Raw genomic sequence first — 17,736 nt, forward strand, 5'->3', positions numbered from 1 at the left:
TACGTGAACACTGTCCCCACGCTTGCGCGGCCATAAGCCGGAAGTGACACACACATTGCATGCCGCAGCAGGGAGAGCATCCACCTGACCGCACACCGACCCCGAGGCACAGCGTGCACGCCAGGGCAGCCATGAGGGGAGTATTACTTACCCTCCCGCAGACGCAGTTTCCACAGCGGCCTCACTCGGACCGGAGAAAACCACGCAGGACACTGGAGGATGGAGTCCACAAGGGGAGCTCCAACGACCGCGCTTCCAGACCCAGAGCTCCGCCGTTCCATAGACACTGCACGGACGCTACGGAAGCCCAGGTACTCCATAGGTTCCGATCCATCAGGACAGGAAACCAACTGATGAGGGAGAGCGACCGCCCTTTTTATTAGGTCTCCTGTCCTGAGTGGGTGGATCCCTCTCTCTCAGTGGGTGCTGTCGTGGCGATAGAAAAATTAGGCCTGTGTTATTCATGCAGAGGTATAATGGCTGGACTGGATGTTATTCATTCACAAAGTGTAGGGGAGTTCTTTATGGGCTAGACACACCTGTCCACACTAATACCACCACCACCACCACCTAAGGCTTGTCTGGTGACAACAGTGGCTGATGCATAGCGTTCTCCTTGATGTCCCCAACATTGATGACAGCGTTCATTTCTACCTAGTGTCAATCAACTGTCATCATAGAACAGCACTAAGGCCAACAGGTGTCTTCGTCCAGCGCAGATGCTACCAAGCCCATACAAGACGATGGCACCTGGTGGTGTGGTCAGGTACCATTGCAGGTCAGCTAGCAGACCACAGTGATGTAAACGGTATATAACAAACTATGTATACATACACACACGTCACGTAGTTCACCAATGCAAATAATCACATTCTAGGAGACTATTGAGAACCCCCCCTTGGACATCCCTTTATTTCTTATCATACATAAAAAAGGATGACAACGTGTATTTTTAAATACGAGGGGCTGCTGATAAGTCTTTGGCTTTACTCAGAAAGAAACGAGATAGAATGATGAAATGTTACATTTATTTCACATACTCTACACTGATGTCAACACACTTCTTACATCGGTATTCCAAGTTCTGTAAGCCTAGCAAAAAGTAGGATTTGGTTGTGCCTCAAACCAGGCATCCGTAGCAGTCATGGCATCAGAAATGGTGTGAATTTTGGTACCCTTGAGGCATTTCTTCAGGTTTGGAAACAGATGATAGTCGGAGGGAGCTAGATCTGGTGAATAAGGTGGGTGGTTAACCAGCTGGAAGCCCAACTCTGCTAGTTTTGCCATGGTCGCTTGTGCAGTGTGAGCGGAGGGATTGTCTTGCAGGAAAAAGATTCCTTTGGACAGCTTGCTGTGCCTTCTGGCCTTCAGAGCTGCCTTGAATTGGTCAAAAGTTCAATGTAATACCTTGCATTGATGGTGGAACCCTTTTGAATGTAGTCCACTAGCAGCACACCTTCCTTATCCCAGAACACAGATGCCATCACCTTAGTGGCTGATTTTTGCACCCTGAATTTCTTTGAACAAGGAGAACCACTGTGCCTCCACTCTTTTGACTGCTCATTGTTTTCAGGATCATACAAATAAATCCAGGTCTCATCCACAGAGACTAGTCAATCCAGGAAGTTATCATCAGTCCATAAACACTGACAAATGGACCGGGAAGTTTTCACTCGCATGCTTCTCTGATCTGTTGTCAAACATTTGGGTACCCACTTTGCAGATAGCTTCCTCATGTCCAAATGTTCATGGATAATGACACAAACAAGTTCACGGGAAATCCCCATGCTATTGCTTTAGCTGAAATTCGCCGACTGAGGTTGTGCACAGCATCGACGATTTCCGGAACAACAATCACTCTCGGTCGTCCAGGACATTCCTCATCATTGGTGCTGAAGTGGCCCATTTTAAATTTGGCAACCCAGTTCTTAATTGTGGAATATGAAGGGCATTGATCCCTATGTCTATGACATATCCCCATGAATATCCTTCACGGACTTTCCTTGCAGAAACAAGAATTTTATCACCCACCTGCTCTCAGTTGCTGTGAATATCGCATTAGACTCCACCATTTTGTTTTCCCACGTGCGTAGAACACTGTTGCCATAAGCAACAAACACAACATTTTTAAAACATATGAGACACATAAGGCAGATGTGATGTAACATTCTTTACCATAGAAACAAAAAAGATCACAAAGCTAAAGACTTATTAGCAGCCCCTCATATTATGATGTTCTAGACACCAGTCAGCAAAGTTAGGGTGCGTTCACCATTAACAGTATGTGCCATGTATGTAAATAACCTCAATGTAGAACTGCACAGAATATCATCGTCAAGTGGCAGATTTTAGAGCTCCCTTCAGGGACTGACATATCACTGATGCAACTTGTGTGGTCTCACAGAGTCCCAAGAGGTAAGGGGAGGCCCATTTCTACCTAAAACAGGTGCAATTTTGCATTTTTATGAGATCATGGACTGCAAAGGGCCCACACATTGTTCTTGCACAGAGGCATTTGTATAATTGCAGTACTTTACTCACCCCATACCTAATTTACAGAAGCACTCCCATAATGTTGTGGCCAGGGCCAGCTCCATGTTTTCGTGGGCCCCAGGTGAGAGAGTCTTAGTGGGCCCCATGCACATACACAGATACACACATATACGCATGTGTACATATACATATTTGAAGACAAATTCACAAAAATATAAACAGACATACAGTATCTATAGTCATACACACTGACATACATAGATACACACATCATACATGCACACACAGACACATTCCAGACATTATTAATATCGGGAAGTCAGCAGCAGCCTCACTCATCTCCCCCGCATGTCTCTGTCCAGCTTCTCCCAGGCATGTGGCTGTGCAGGCCACTGCATGATTGCAGTCACTAATAGACATGGCCAAACAGTGCACACTGACGCAGCTGTATATATGTCACAGGAGGGACTGGGGGCTACAGTATATACAGCACAGAAGGGGCTGGGGGCATAGATATTACTGGGGAACATACATGCTACGGGGGGGGGGGGCGGATTACATTACCTGGGGGTGTAGATGTTACTGAAGTGGCATACAGCTCTAGGGGCAAACACATTACTGGGGTGGGTGGCACAGAGTTCTGGGAGGCAGCACACACAGCTCTGGAGGTAGCCCATTCAGATTTGGTGGGCCAAACATACAGCTCTAGGGGGCATACGCATTACTGGGGTGGATGGCATAGAGCTCTGGGGGGACCCACATACAGCTATATGGGGTCCATAGAGTTCGGGGGGGCCAGCGCACATGGGTCCGGCGGGGGGAGGGGGGGCACATAGAGCTCAAGGGGGGGCCCATACAGATTAGGAGGGTGGAAGGTGGAACATACAGCTCAGGCGGAGGGCGTACGCGGTGCTGGGGAACGCTGGCTGCCGGGCATTATTCTGTGGCTCCTTTCTCTGTTTATATGTGGGACAGAAGCACACCGAGTGCTAGCTCTGCCTACAGATGAACTTCACTGCTGAACGCTACATCCAGGTGCATTGAACTCTGCAGCCTGCGTGCCAGTGGGGATTGAAGGGCTGGCAGCCAGGAAAGTGTGGCTGCCACCCTGATCACTGCGGTCCCCGAAACTTAGCCCGGGGACCGCAGAACACATCACCACCGCCCCTGCTGACGGTGATTGGGCCCCCCGGAAGTCCAGGGCCCCGGCACTTGCCCGGGTGCTGACGCCGACCCTGGTTGTGGCACTATAGTTACATTTTAATGGCAATTCCGGCTCACATATAGATCCTAGTGTGACCCTGAGACTTAGAATTTCAGTCATAAGAATAAGGAGTAGATATGAGTGGACAAGTGATTGGCGGATCCGGACAGTAAAAGTCTGGATCCTCACGGTTTCAAAGGTTACCGGGTGCCGGGCCTGGGGATTCCGAGTGTTTAATTTGGATCCGGCACTCGAGAAATTAAAAAAATAAATTAATAAATACACTGCGTGCAGAATTATTAGGCAAGTTGTATTTTAGAAGATTTTTTTTTATTATTGATAAACAACTATGTTCTCAATCAACCCAAAAGACTCATAAATATCAAAGCTTAATATTTTTTGGAAGTTGGCGCTTCCCTCCCTGTAGATCTTACATTTTATGAGGGACCACAGGTTCTCTATGGGGTTCAGATCAGATGAACAAGAGGGCCATGTCATTATTTTTTCATCTTTTAGACCTTTACTGGCCAGCCACGCTGTGGAGTAGTTGGATGCATGTGATGGAGCATTGTCCTGCATGAAAATCATGTTTTTCTTGAACGATACCGACTTCTCCCTGTACCACTGCTTGAAGAAGTTGTTTTCCAGAAACAGGCAGTAGGTTTGGGAGTTGAGCTTCACTCTATCCTCAACCAGACAAGGTCCCACAAGTTCATCTTTGATGATACCAGCCCATACCAGTACCCCACCTCCACCTTGCAAGCATCTGAGTCGAAGTGGAGCTCTCTGCCCTTTACTGATCAAGCCTCTGGCCCATCCATCTGGCCCATCAAGAGTCACTCTCATTTCATCAGTCCATAAAAACTTTGAAAAATCAGTCTTAAGATATTTCTTGGCCCAGTCTTGACATTTTATCTTATGTTTCTTGTTCAAAAGTGGTTGTTTTTCAGCCTTCATTACTTTGGCCATGTCCCTGAGTATGGCACACCTTGTGCTTTTTGATACTCCAGTAACGTTGCAGCTCTGAAATATGGCCAAACTGGTGGCAAATGGCATCTTGGCAGCTTCACGCTTGATTTTCCTCAATTCATGGGCATGTATTTTGCGCCTGTTTTGCCCAACACTTTTCTTGCGACCCTGTTGGCTATTTGTCATGAAACGCTTGATTGTTCGGTGATCACGCTTCAAAAGTTTGGCAATTTCAAGACTGCTGCATCCCTCTGCAAGACATCTCACAATTTTGGACTTTGCAGAGCCCATCAAATCTCTCTTCTGACCCATTTTGCCAAAGGAAAGGAAGCTGTCTAATAATTAAGTACACCTTATATAGGGTGTTGATGTCATTACACCACACCCCTCCTCGTTAGAGATGCACATCACCTGATTTATTTAATTGGTAGTTGGCTCTCCAGCTTATACAGCTTGGAGTAGGACAACATGTAAAAAATTATCATGTGATCAAAATACTCATTTGCCTAATAATTCTGCACACCGTGTAAAGGAAAAATAAAGAAAATAAGAATGAAGCAAACTTACCAAGGCTCCGTCGCGGATGTAAGCTGCTCCTGCGGCCTCCCTGGGTCGCTCATCATTGCTCATCCAAATGCAGTGCTTTTCCCGCCCACTGGCGGGCCTTGCGTCTGTGATTGGTTGCAGTCAGACGCGCCCCCAGCCTCACCAATCACAGGCGCTGTCTGCGGATCAGTTTCGTGGTATAATAATAAATTAAAAAATTGGAGTGGGTTCCCCTAATATTATGAAACCCAGCACAGATAAAGCCCACGGCTACAGGCTGCAGCCCCCAGCCCTGCGCACATCTTGGCTGTGTACCAAAATAAGAGTAACCGCATGTGGCTCTTTTTTATTAATTTAAATAAATAATTATAAAAAATGGCGTGCGGTCCCCCCAATTTTGATATCCAGCCATAATAAAGCTCAACAGGTGGGGCTGGTATTCTCACCTTGGGGAGTCCCATGGTCATTGGGAGTCCCCCAGGTTAAGAATAGCAACTTGCAGCCTCCCGACATTGTCGCATCCATTAGATCGACAAGCTCGGCATTTTACCTGGCTCTTCCTGATTGCCCTTGTGCATTGGCAATGGAGATAATGAGGGGTTAATAACAGTGCACAACTGTCATCAAGCCCAAAATTAGTGATGGGTAGGAGTCTATGAGACCCACCTATCATTAATCCTATTACTAAAAAGAAATAAACACAAACACCAAGAAAAATCCTTTATTTGGAATAGAATACAAAAAAACCCTCTTTCACCACTTTATTAACCCCCCAAACACCCCTGCAGTTCTAACGTAATCCACACGATGTCCCACAGCAATTCAGCTCTGCTACATCTCACTCACAGTGCGCGGCCATAGAGCATGACTGCCCGCTGTGAGTGCAGACAGATAATGGCTGAGCCGCGATGACATCACGGGTAATTTGCAATCGCAGCTGGAGGTTCCCACCTGTGATCGCAAATAACCTGAGTGACGTCATCACTCATCGCAGCTCAGTCATTATCTGTCTGCGCTAACAGTGGGCAGTCAGGCTCTATTGACGTTCGCTGTGACTGAGATGTAGCAGAGCTGAACTACCGTGGGATCTCGTGTGGATTACGTTGGACACGCAGGGTTGTTTAGGAGGTTAACAAGGAGGTGAAAGAAGATTTTTTTGAATTTTATTCCAAATAACGGATTTTTTTCGGTGTTTGTTTTTATTTACTTTCACTTACAGATTAGTGATGAGGGTGTCGCAGACACTAGACACAGACGTCTGCCATCACTAATCTAGGACTGCTGTGTGCTGTCATTAACTTTTTATTACCCTAATTGCCACTGCATCAGGGCAAATCGTTAACAGCCGGGTAAAGCACCGGGCTTGTCACATCTAATGGATGCAGCAATCATGGGCGGCTGCAGGTTGCTATATTTAGGCATGGGATGGCCAATAACCATGGCCCTCTTCAGTCTGAAAATACCTGCCCCCAGCTGTCGGGCCTTATCTTGGCATCAAAGGTAGGGGGGAATCGCATGCTATTTTTTTTTAAATTATTAAAAAATGTTTTTAAAAAAGCCACATGCGGTTCCTCCTATTTTAATACACAGCCAAGATAAGCGCAGGGCTGGGGCTGCAGCCTGTGGCAGTAGGCTATATCTGTGCTGTGTTTCATAATATGGGGGGACTTTATGCCAATTTTTATATTTATTTTTTTTTCCTGTACAGGCAGAGTCACACTGGAGTATATGACTCGCTCGAGTGCAAAGCGAGAAAATCCTGCATTACACTCGACTCCATTTAAGACAATGCTGCAGCTCACATCTGCAAGTTTTTCCCCAGCCCTAACCTAAGGAGAAAAATAAAAAATAAATAAAAATAAAATTGCAGCATGCTGCGATTGTCTGAGAGCCTACTATCACTCGGACCCATACAAGTCTATCATCGGTTTCTGATCCATAGACATATACGGGTACCTGGTTCTGGTCTGGAATCCGATTTAAAAAAAAAAGATAACAGGGACCCGTCAGCCCCAGTTTTCTGCGAGTCTGCAGGTTTAGCTGGACTTTAGAAAAAGTTCTGTTCTGGACCTGGGCTTGACCTGACCTGACCTGACAGTGGAAGTCACTGATTGGGCAGTTCGGCTCTCCACCCACATGCAGCCAGCCATAAACAGAAGATTTCTGGGGACGGGGTTTATTTATTTCTTTTTTTGGTGGGGTAGGGGGCACGCTACATCCCATCATGCTGTTTTTACCCTCAGTGTGAGCCATTCAACCACTGTAAGTGGCTCACAGTGGGATAAGTACCGAGCGCACCTGAGCATAGCGCTGCTGGCTCCTGTGGTTTGCACATGTAAAGCACTCGAACTCTAATGTAACGCCCTGCAACCGGGTCATTTCAGGGTATTAAATATTACCCCATTTTTCCCGGGCAGGAGGAGAAGAGTCCACACATACACACATCACACTGGCAGGAAGGAGTTAATAGCATAGTAGTTTGAGCCTCATGACTCATCCTGTCTCCTTAATGAGCAGGTGTGCAGGTTCCCATGACAACCCAAGGGGAGGGGGGCCTGAATGAGTGAGTTCATTGAAGAGCAGACTGAAGTTTTAGTCAGAACGTCAAAGGCTACGAGAGTGTGCAAACCTCCAGAGCGCAGCTCCTGCTGAGCAGATGCCATGAGACCAGGGCTGATAACATCTCGAGGAAGGGAATGGAGCTGAGGACTGGGACCTTGGAGAATGTTGTACCCGGTGGCAGTTGGAGTTATGCGCTACCGGGCAGAGAGAGACGGAATGGCGGCGGGTCCCCAAGATACTCTATGCCACGGGGACAGCACTAACGCACCGAAAGAGAGGGACCCCCAGATCACCTCACCGGACCCCTTCCTCCTACCTGCCCGGGACCGACCAGAGGCTACAAGCGGCGAGGACCAGTACCCGGGTGCGATGTGGAACGGACTTTAAATAAAGAGAAACTGGAACCCGCACTCCGTGACTGGTGTGAGTAATGCTACCGCCCCGTGCCCCCGGTGTCCCTGCGGACAGTTTCCCTGGGTCTCATTAACCTCCCGGGGCTCCCTCGATCCACCCGTGGGGAGCGATCCCATCTGGCTGCTTGCAACACCTGCCCCAGAGAGAGAAAGCGCAGCGGCGGCTGAACACCTGGCCGCAAACCACGGGTGGCGCTGCTAGCACCCCGTCCCCGTCCCTTACCGTTTCCTGGGGGAGAGCTGCGGTAGAGGAGGCCAAGACCTCAGTGGCCGCTGTGAGCGATGGCAAGCTCCCCAGGAACCCAGTCACCCTCCTTCCATCCCCCTTGTCACACCGGACTGACTGTCGGACTTTCCTTTTATTGAAACCCGCCGGGGTCACGGAAGCCGGGTCGGGCCACTCACAGCCTGAACCCGAATACCACCGGCCGGTGACCGTGACAGCCCTGCAGGCCCCGGCGCGGGCGTTTCACTAACAGTGTTTTTCATGTAAAGTCTGTGTTCAATATTAGGGAATAAAAAATGTCATAGGAGTGCTTATTTAAAGAGGTTGTCCATTACTTTTATATGCTCTGAACCAGTGGTGGACATATCGCTGATGCAGCTGCTGTACCAGGGCCTGCAGGTTCAGAGGACCTATGCTGGCCGGTTTATAATGAGGGCAATTTGGCCAGCTGACTGGAGCTCGAGGCTCCGGAGAACCCTTGGCCAGATTGCACTCATCATAAAAAGCGTGGCGGGCAGGGAGCGGATACCGCAGCTCCGCACAGTGCAGGCAGCTTAACGCAGGAATCTATCCGCTGCTCCTTGCCCGGCACTTTCTCTGTGACAAAGGCACGTGCACCTTGATGAGGTCAGCACCTGTGTCATTTGAAAAGTACCAGGCAGGAGAAGAAAAGAAGTGGTGCAGCAGGCGCCCGTACGGTGAGTGATGATTTTGTTTTTTCTTAATAGATTGAGGAGGGGGACAATAAGGAGGGGAGGATTGGGATCAGTGTAAGGGGTGAAGAGGGGTTTCAGGGCCTTATGATGCACAGGAGGGGGTTTATAGGACAGTATATGTGAATTTAAAGTCAACCTGTCAGGTCCCCCTATAGCCTCCAGTAGCATTCATATCTATATTTCAAAATTCCCTGCTTGCCTAACCATCCCTGTATAATGTTATTAACTAAAGTGAATGTTTAAAAAAGGATTTATAAATGTGCACTGTTCCTATGCTAAATAGGGCCTTAACAAGACAATGGGGCGTTGTTTCCCTAGACAAGTCAGCCCTCTTTACATTCTATATACTTTTATACTTTTTTTTTTTTAAATGTTAATGTTTTAGTTTAACATTACACAGACATTTTGACATACAGATATGAATGCTGCTGGGTTGAAGGGCATAGAGGACATGACACGTTCCCTTTAAATGAATTGGATGGTGGGGGAGCATGCTTAGCTCCTCATAGCTTCCTCTTTATACTTTAATATATGGGCTAATAGCCTCCTCCCCACCCCACAATTCATTATATGGTCCTTATAGCATTCCACCCACCCCAGAATTCATTATATAGCCTTTATCGCATTCAATTCATTATGAAGCTATCAGGAACTTATGATAAATTGTGGGGGGATGACACAAGACAGGGACTAAGGCTATGTGCACATGTTCAGGATTTGCAGCTTGAAATTGTGCTGAAAATTCTGATGTGTCAACAGGAAGAACAAAGCATAAAATACATGTGTTTTTCTTACATATTTTTACTCACTCATTAGTATGGGTGAAATACACTGCAAAAATACTACAAGAATTGACATGCTGAAGATCTGAATCTTCTGCAAATCTGCAAAGAAAAAAAATAAGCAACGTGTATGTTAGATTTCAGGAATCTCTCTCCGTGTGCTTGAAACTGTAAAATGTTGCGGCTTTTCACTACAAAATCGCAATGTTTGCATATAATCTTAAAATGAAACAATAAGAAAAAAACTAATACAAGTACTAGTAATCCATCCACATAGTTTTTTTCTTATTGTTTAATTTTCGGGCAATAGAGGAGGTTATCCCTTATTCCAGCAGCAACAGATAATTAGGGACTCTAGTGCTGGTTGTATCTGTATATCTAAGGCGGGCTTTGCACATTACGACATCGCAAGCCAATGCTGCGATGTCGAGTGCGATATCGCTGCTGCGACGGGGGCGGGCACTATCTTGTGATTGCTGGCGTAGCGAACATTATCGCTACGCCAGCTTCACATGCACTCACCTGCCCTGCGACCGTCGCTCTGGCCGGCGACCCGCCTCCTTGCTAAGGGGGCGGGTCGTGCGGCATCATAGCGACGTCACACGGCAGGCGGCCAATAGGAGTGGAGGGGCAGAGATGAGCGGGACGTAAACATCCCGCCCACCTCCTTCCTTCTCATTGCAGCCGGGAGGCAGGTAGGAGATGTTACTCGCTCCTGCGGCTTTACACACAGCGATGTGTGCTGCCGCAGGAACGAGGAACAACATCGTACCTGTGGCTGCATCGGCATTATGGAAATGTCGGATAATACACCGATGATACGATAACGACGCTTTTGCGCTCGTTAATCGTATCATCTAGGATTTACACACTACGACATCGCAAGTGACGCCGGATGTGCGTCACTTTCGATTTGACCCCACCGACATCGCACCTGCGATGTCGTAGTGTGCAAAGCCGCCCTTATACAGATTTGTTAATCTGTGGATAATCTTAAAATTAATTAGTGGAGAGTCAGAGACTAATTAGTTTATATTAATGGGGGCAGCGTCTGCTTATTTATCACTTTATATTTAGAATGGAGAGTGAGTGGCTAATTGTATAATATATAGTCTGATACATATTTATATTCAGGGGCACAGTCTGGGGGATTTTTTATTCAGGAAGTAAATGTGTATACAATATATGCGACCTTGTTATTTTCAGGGCTGCAGTGATCAGTGTGACGAGTCATGGCTGGAAGATGGTGACATGACAACCCGACCAGATGGAGAAGAAACAACAGAAAACTAATCAGTTAAGACATCAGTGGTAAACAACTTTATTCTGTACTGTTGAGTTGGAGTAATGCTGTTATACAATCCCTGGCAAAAATTATGGAATCACCTGGCTCTAAGGATCTTCATTCAGTTCTTTAGTTTTTCTGCCATGTCTGTGATCTGCTTTTTTTAAAACAAAAGTAAAGTAATTTCAAATGGCAACTTTCTGGCATTAAGAAACACTAAAAAGAAACATGAAAACATATTGTGCTAGCCAGTAACAGTTACTTTTCAAGACCAAACAGGGGGAAACATTACGGAATCACTCTATGAGGAAAAAATTATGGAATCACCCTGTAAATTTTCATTCCCAAAACTAACACCTGCATCAAATAAGATCAGCTCATTAGTCTGCATCTAAAAAGGAGTAATCACACCTTAGAGAGCTGTTGTACCAAGTGGACTGACATGAATCATGGCTCCAACACGAGAGAGGCCAATTGAAACAAAGGAGAGGATTACAGTATTACAAACTCTTAAAAGAGGGTAAATCATCACACAATGTTGCAAAAGATGTTGGTTGTTAACAGTCAGGTGTGTGTAATATCTGGACCAAATACAAACAACATGGGAAGGTTGTTAAAGGCAAACATACTGATAGACCAAGGAAGACATCAAATCGTCAAGACATGAAACTTAAAGCAATATGTCTCCAAAACAGGAAATGCACAACAAAACAAATGAGGAATGAATGGGAGGAAACTGAAGTCAATGTCTGTGACCGAACTGTAAGAAACCGCCTAAAAGAAATGAGATTTACATACAGAAAAACTAAACAATAAAAAGATGACTGCCTGAAGAGAACATGTAAATTTCCACAGTCATTGGTGATATGGGGTTGCATGTCAGGTAAAGGCACTGGAAAGATGTCTGTCATTACATCTTCAATAAATGCCCAAGTTTACATACAATTTTGGACACTTTTCTTATCCCATCAATTGAAAGGATGTTTGGGGATGATGAAATCATTTATCAAGATAATAATGCATCCTGCAATACATCAAAAATTGTGAAAACATTCCTTGAAAGAAGACACATAGGGGCAGGGCGATGTAGCCGACCAGAGAGGACGCATGGGAAGAGAGCTCCTATAATCCTGATCTTATCCTGGCCATTTACACCCGGTTACCTGATCCATTTACTCACTGACCTGCTGCTGTGACAGGAGACACCATCTGGAGGCTGGCGATTCCCACTGGAGCTATTCCCTCACTCCTGCACGGCGTTGCTGGATCTCCTGAGGCTGGAGAGTGTGGAGCAGCAGCCATCTTCCCACAGCCTGCATTTTCACAGTGAGCAGCAGAGCATGACTCAGGAGAGCAGTGAGGAGTGACAAATTAATGGCCAGAGGTGAAGACCAGGAGTAGTGAGCACAGGGAGTTAATCCCTTAGCTGTGTAACTGGCGGTCAGTGAGCAGCAGGGGCCGGTGGCTGTGTGGGAGACTTTAACCCATAGAGTGCTGGAGGGTCTGGAGTGTGTGCCTTGCCAAACAGGCCCTGCAGATTCTTCCTGACACATGAAAACAAATAAGTGGCACATATTGAAGTCCCCACACTGCGCAGGCCTGCATCATCCTGATAAATACACCCTGAGTGCTGTGCTGCCCTGGGACTCCCTTCATTCTTATTATCCACCATATAAGTGGCTGTTTTCCGGCTCTCTGGACGTGGTGAGGAAGTGGAGACAGACATATTACTAAATATACAGTTAGGTCCAGAAATATTTGGACAGTGACACAATTTTCGCGAGTTGGGCTCTGCATGCCACCACATTGGATTTGAAATGAAACCTCTACAACAGAATCCAAGTGCAGATTGTAACGTTTAATTTGAAGGTTTGAACAAAAATATCTGATAGAAATTGTAGGAATTGTACACATTTCTTTACAAACACTCCACATTTTAGGAGGTCAAAAGTAATTGGACAAATAAACCAAACCCAAACAAAATATTTTTATTTTCAATATTTTGTTGCGAATCCTTTGGAGGCAATCACTGCCTTAAGTCTGGAACCCATGGACATCACCAAACGCTGGGTTTCCTCCTTCTTAATGCTTTGCCAGGCCTTTACAGCCGCAGCCTTCAGGTCTTGCTTGTTTGTGGGTCTTTCCGTCTTAAGTCTGGATTTGAGCAAGTGAAATGCATGCTCAATTGGGTTAAGATCTGGTGATTGACTTGGCCATTGCAGAATGTTCCACTTTTTTGCACTCTGAACTCCTGGGTAGCTTTGGCTGTATGCTTGGGGTCATTGTCCATCTGTACTATGAAGCGCCGTCCGATCAACTTTGCAGCATTTGGCTGAATCTGGGCTGAAAGTATATCCCGGTACACTTCAGAATTCATCCGGCTACTCTTGTCTGCTGTTATGTCATCAATAAACACAAGTGACCCAGTGCCATTGAAAGCCATGCATGCCCATGCCATCACATTGCCTCCACCATGTTTTACAGAGGATGTGGTGTGCCTTGGATCATGTGCCGTTCCCTTTCTTCTCCAAACTTTTTTCTTCCCATCATTCTGGTACAGGTTGATCTTTGTCTCATCTGTCCATAGAATACTTTTCCAGAACTGAGCTGGCTTCATGAGGTGTTTTTCAGCAAATTTAACTCTGGCCTGTCTATTTTTGGAATTGATGAATGGTTTGCATCTAGATGTGAACCCTTTGTATTTACTTTCATGGAGTCTTCTCTTTACTGTTGACTTAGAGACAGATACACCTACTTCACAGAGTGTTCTGGACTTCAGTTGATGTTGTGAACAGGTTCTTCTTCACCAAAGAAAGTATGCGGCGATCATCCACCACTGTTGTCATCCGTGGACGCCCAGGCCTTTTTGAGTTCCCAAGCTCACCAGTCAATTCCTTTTTTCTCAGAATGTACCCAACTGTTGATTTTGCTACTCCAAGCATGTCTGCTATCTCTCTGATGGATTTTATTTTTTTTTTCAGCCTCAGGATGTTCTGCTTCACCTCAATTGAGAGTTCCTTAGACCGCATGTTGTCTGGTCACAGCAACAGCTTCCAAATGCAAAACCACACACCTGTAATCAACCCCAGACCTTTTAACTACTTCATTGATTACAGGTTAACGAGGGAGACGCCTTCAGAGTTAATTGCAGCCCTTAGAGTCCCTTGTCCAATTACTTTTGGTCCCTTGAAAAAGAGGAGGCTATGCATTACAGAGCTATGATTCCTAAACCCTTTCTCCGATTTGGATGTGAAAACTCTCATATTGCAGCTGGGAGTGTGCACTTTCAGCCCATATTATATATATAATTGTATTTCTGAACATGTTTTTGTAAACAGCTAAAATAACAAAACTTGTGTCACTGTCCAAATATTTCTGGACCTAACTGTACATTATAAAGGCACAGATTCAGACGCACGGGGGCACGATAAGAGAGGGGTGCAGAATCAGCAAATCCCCAGTGTATCAATATGAGTCCCCCTAAACAAAGTGGAGCTATTGACAAACTTAAGGAGATCGCAAGGGGTGGTCAGGCAGATGCCCCTAAAGCCAAGAGAAATGCCACCCCAAAAGGTCAGGCACTATTGGATGACGGGTCAGAGGATAAAGATGATTTAACCCTGAGGCAGGTGTATGAACAGCTTCTACAAGCAATTTCTACAAGCAACAGCTCCCTCAGGGAAAATTGAGCAGGTACATTCAGAGGTGGGCCTCCTGCGTCAGGACATGCAATCCTTGAGGGCCCAAACAGCGGAAGTCGAGACGCGAGTGTCTGAACTTGAGGATCAAACTGTAACACTCAAAACAAAAATGACCACAATGGCCGGATCGGCAACTGCATGGCGCCAGAAAGCAGACGATCTGGAGAACCGCATGCGTCGAAACAATATACTAATCATAGGACTGCCAGAGCGCTCGGAAGGTCAGCATCCGGAACAATTCCTGGAGGAGTGGCTGAAATGTAATCTCGGAGATGAGTTCTCCTCGACATTTGCGGTGGAGAGGGCGCACAGAGTTCCAACGAGGCCTCCTATTCCAGGCGCGCCACCACGTCCCTTCTTAGCAAGGATGCTCAACTACAGAGATAGAGACACAGCACTCCGTCTGGCCCGACAGAAGAGCCCACTCAAGTTCAATAATGCTGCGCTCTCGATCTTTCCGGACTTTTCGGTGGACCTCCAGAAACAGAGGGCCCACTTCATGGAGGTGAAGAAGAAATTAAGGGAGCGGAACATCATCTACTCTATGCTGTACCCTGCCCGGCTCCGCATAGTGCATGAAGGGTCGCCTTTGTTTTTTACTACACCTGCTGAGGCTGAGGACTGGCGACAGGTACACCCAAAACCTAAGGGGCAGAAGCAATGAGATTACTTTCCTAGGTGACATTTTCTGTACCCCCTGGCGACCCTCTTCTTCCATGGTTGCTTGAAGCCCCCTTTGGAGACAGATGGGACTTCCCCGTGCCTCGAGTGATGGAGGAATTGGCCAGGAATTGGTTCTTGTGAAATGGGAGCCCTATCTTGTGCACCCTTATACCATCTATACCAGGACACTGTATTCAGTGGTGGTATCCCCATTGATGTTTGAAATGTTTTACAGGACTTATCGGAAAGGTCCTGAAGTTCGATATTGGTTCTATATGTTTACAGCTGCAATTGCATTAACTTTATTTCTTTGCAGGGACAGGCTTATTACTGTTGGAGGGTTAACCACACTTACTTGCAGGGCAGAAAGCGTCTTATACCTGGGATCCTGGTTCTATAAAAAGATGTATGTAATATGGGGTCAGAGCTAATATTTATGACCTGGAATGTCAGAGGCCTTAAAATCGCCCAAAAAACGTATTAAGGTATTCTCCCAAATTAAGCAAGTCAAGGCCCAACTGGTGGTACTGGTAGAGACTCACCTCACACGGGACACAGCCAGACTAGTAAACAAACCGTGGGTACAGTGGTCGGCACATGTGTGTTCCACACCAGCTACTCAAGGGGTGTCTCTCTATTGGTCCATAGACATATCCGTTGGGAAGTGAAGGTGGTGAGGCGTGACCCGGAGGGGCGATTTGTGTTTATATATGCGTCTATAAACTCTAGAGATTATGTGCTATTATGTATTTACAACCCCCCGCCAGCTCGCATCTCCATTCTTAAACAAGCACTGAGCTTTGTCCTCAATTATCCAGATGCGTATGTGTTATGTATGGGGGATTTTAATCTTGTGATGAATGAGGAGCAGGACAGGTTTCAGATGGATGGAGGGGGACAACATTCGGCCACACACTTGACTGATTTGCAGCAATGCGCGGAGGGAGGAGGGTGGATTGACCTTTGGCGACTCCGGCATCCTAACACCCGAGAATACACATGTCATTCTTCTACTAGACGCACGCTGTCCCGACTGGATTATATTTTTGGGTCGAGCAATATCGCAACCTGGGATGGATGACGTGGTACACGGGGTCAGGGGCATATCAGATCACAGCCCAGTGATTCTTACTATGAAGCCTAACCAAGGTGTTGGTAAACCCTTTTGGAGGTTAAACCCCTTTTGGCTGAAACTAATAGATCAAAGTGATAGAACTCTGACCCAAATAGAGGATTTCCTGGAAGCCCACCCTAAACCCTGGAATATTAACTTGGTGTGGGACACTCTTAAAGCCTACCTTAGAGGGTGTTTGTCTTCAAGCATAACATATCTTAAAAGAGTGACTAAAACTGAGGATGATATAGTAGAGGGGAGACTTAGGGACTCAGAGGCAATATATATATCGGCCCCAACCGATGGAAATAGGGCGGCCTGGATGCAATCATATAGGTTATATATGCAGCACTCTGAGACCAAGTCCAAACGCAAATTGTTCTTTACCCGACAATCATATTTTGAGCTTGGAAATCAATCCAGTAAATTATTGGCATATATGGTTAGGCAACACAACACTTCAAATACAATATTCGGTATACGGAGGATGGATGGCTCAATAGCTACATCCCCTGAGGATATTTTAGAGTGCTTTTGTGAACACTATAAAACCCTATACACTTCTAGAAATCCTCAAGGAGTTCAAAGTTGCGTGACATATTTGTCGGATTTGGAGTTTCCCACTTTGAGTGGATCACAACGGTAGTCTCTGGAGGCGAACATCACACTGGATGAAGTGATTACTGCCATCTTGGATATGGATAGGGGGAAATCCCCGGGTCCAGATGGCCTTCCCATAGAATTCTATAGTAAATATTGTGACGTATTGGCCCCGATTCTTTTAGAGGTTTTCTCACATTTTTCAGCCAGCGACTCTCTACCTGCCTCCTTATACGAAGCACATATAGTCGTGCTGAGGAAGGAGGGTAAAGACCCACTAGACTGCGGTTCATACCATCCTATATCCCTAGTTAATGTGGATTACAAGATGTTTACCAAAATACTGGCGTCCAGGCTTAATTCAGTCATATTGAGTATAGTTCACCCAGATCAAACCGGATTTATGCCTGGGAGAAACACCTCTATAAATATAAGACGGGTCCAGTCCATAGTGCAATATAG

General features: G+C 46.1%; 1 protein-coding gene across 2 annotated transcripts in view; it reads right to left on the reverse strand.

The window, feature by feature from the left end:
- The window catches only part of TMEM132A (transmembrane protein 132A), an 849,435-nt gene that overhangs the window by 792,018 nt on the left and 39,681 nt on the right, over positions 1–17,736 (reverse strand). The window contains exon 1 of one of the 2 annotated variants that reach the window (XM_075349136.1): positions 12,381–12,508. The exons of the other annotated variant lie outside the window; for it this stretch is intronic. Coding sequence (XP_075205251.1) covers positions 12,381–12,498 — 118 coding nt within the window. The 5' untranslated portion in view covers positions 12,499–12,508. Of the gene's footprint in view, positions 1–12,380; positions 12,509–17,736 lie in introns of those variants that run through there. 2 annotated transcript variants of the gene reach the window in all.

This window comes from Anomaloglossus baeobatrachus, chromosome 5 (assembly GCF_048569485.1).
Source record: "Anomaloglossus baeobatrachus isolate aAnoBae1 chromosome 5, aAnoBae1.hap1, whole genome shotgun sequence".
NCBI classification, from domain to species: domain Eukaryota; kingdom Metazoa; phylum Chordata; class Amphibia; order Anura; family Aromobatidae; genus Anomaloglossus; species Anomaloglossus baeobatrachus.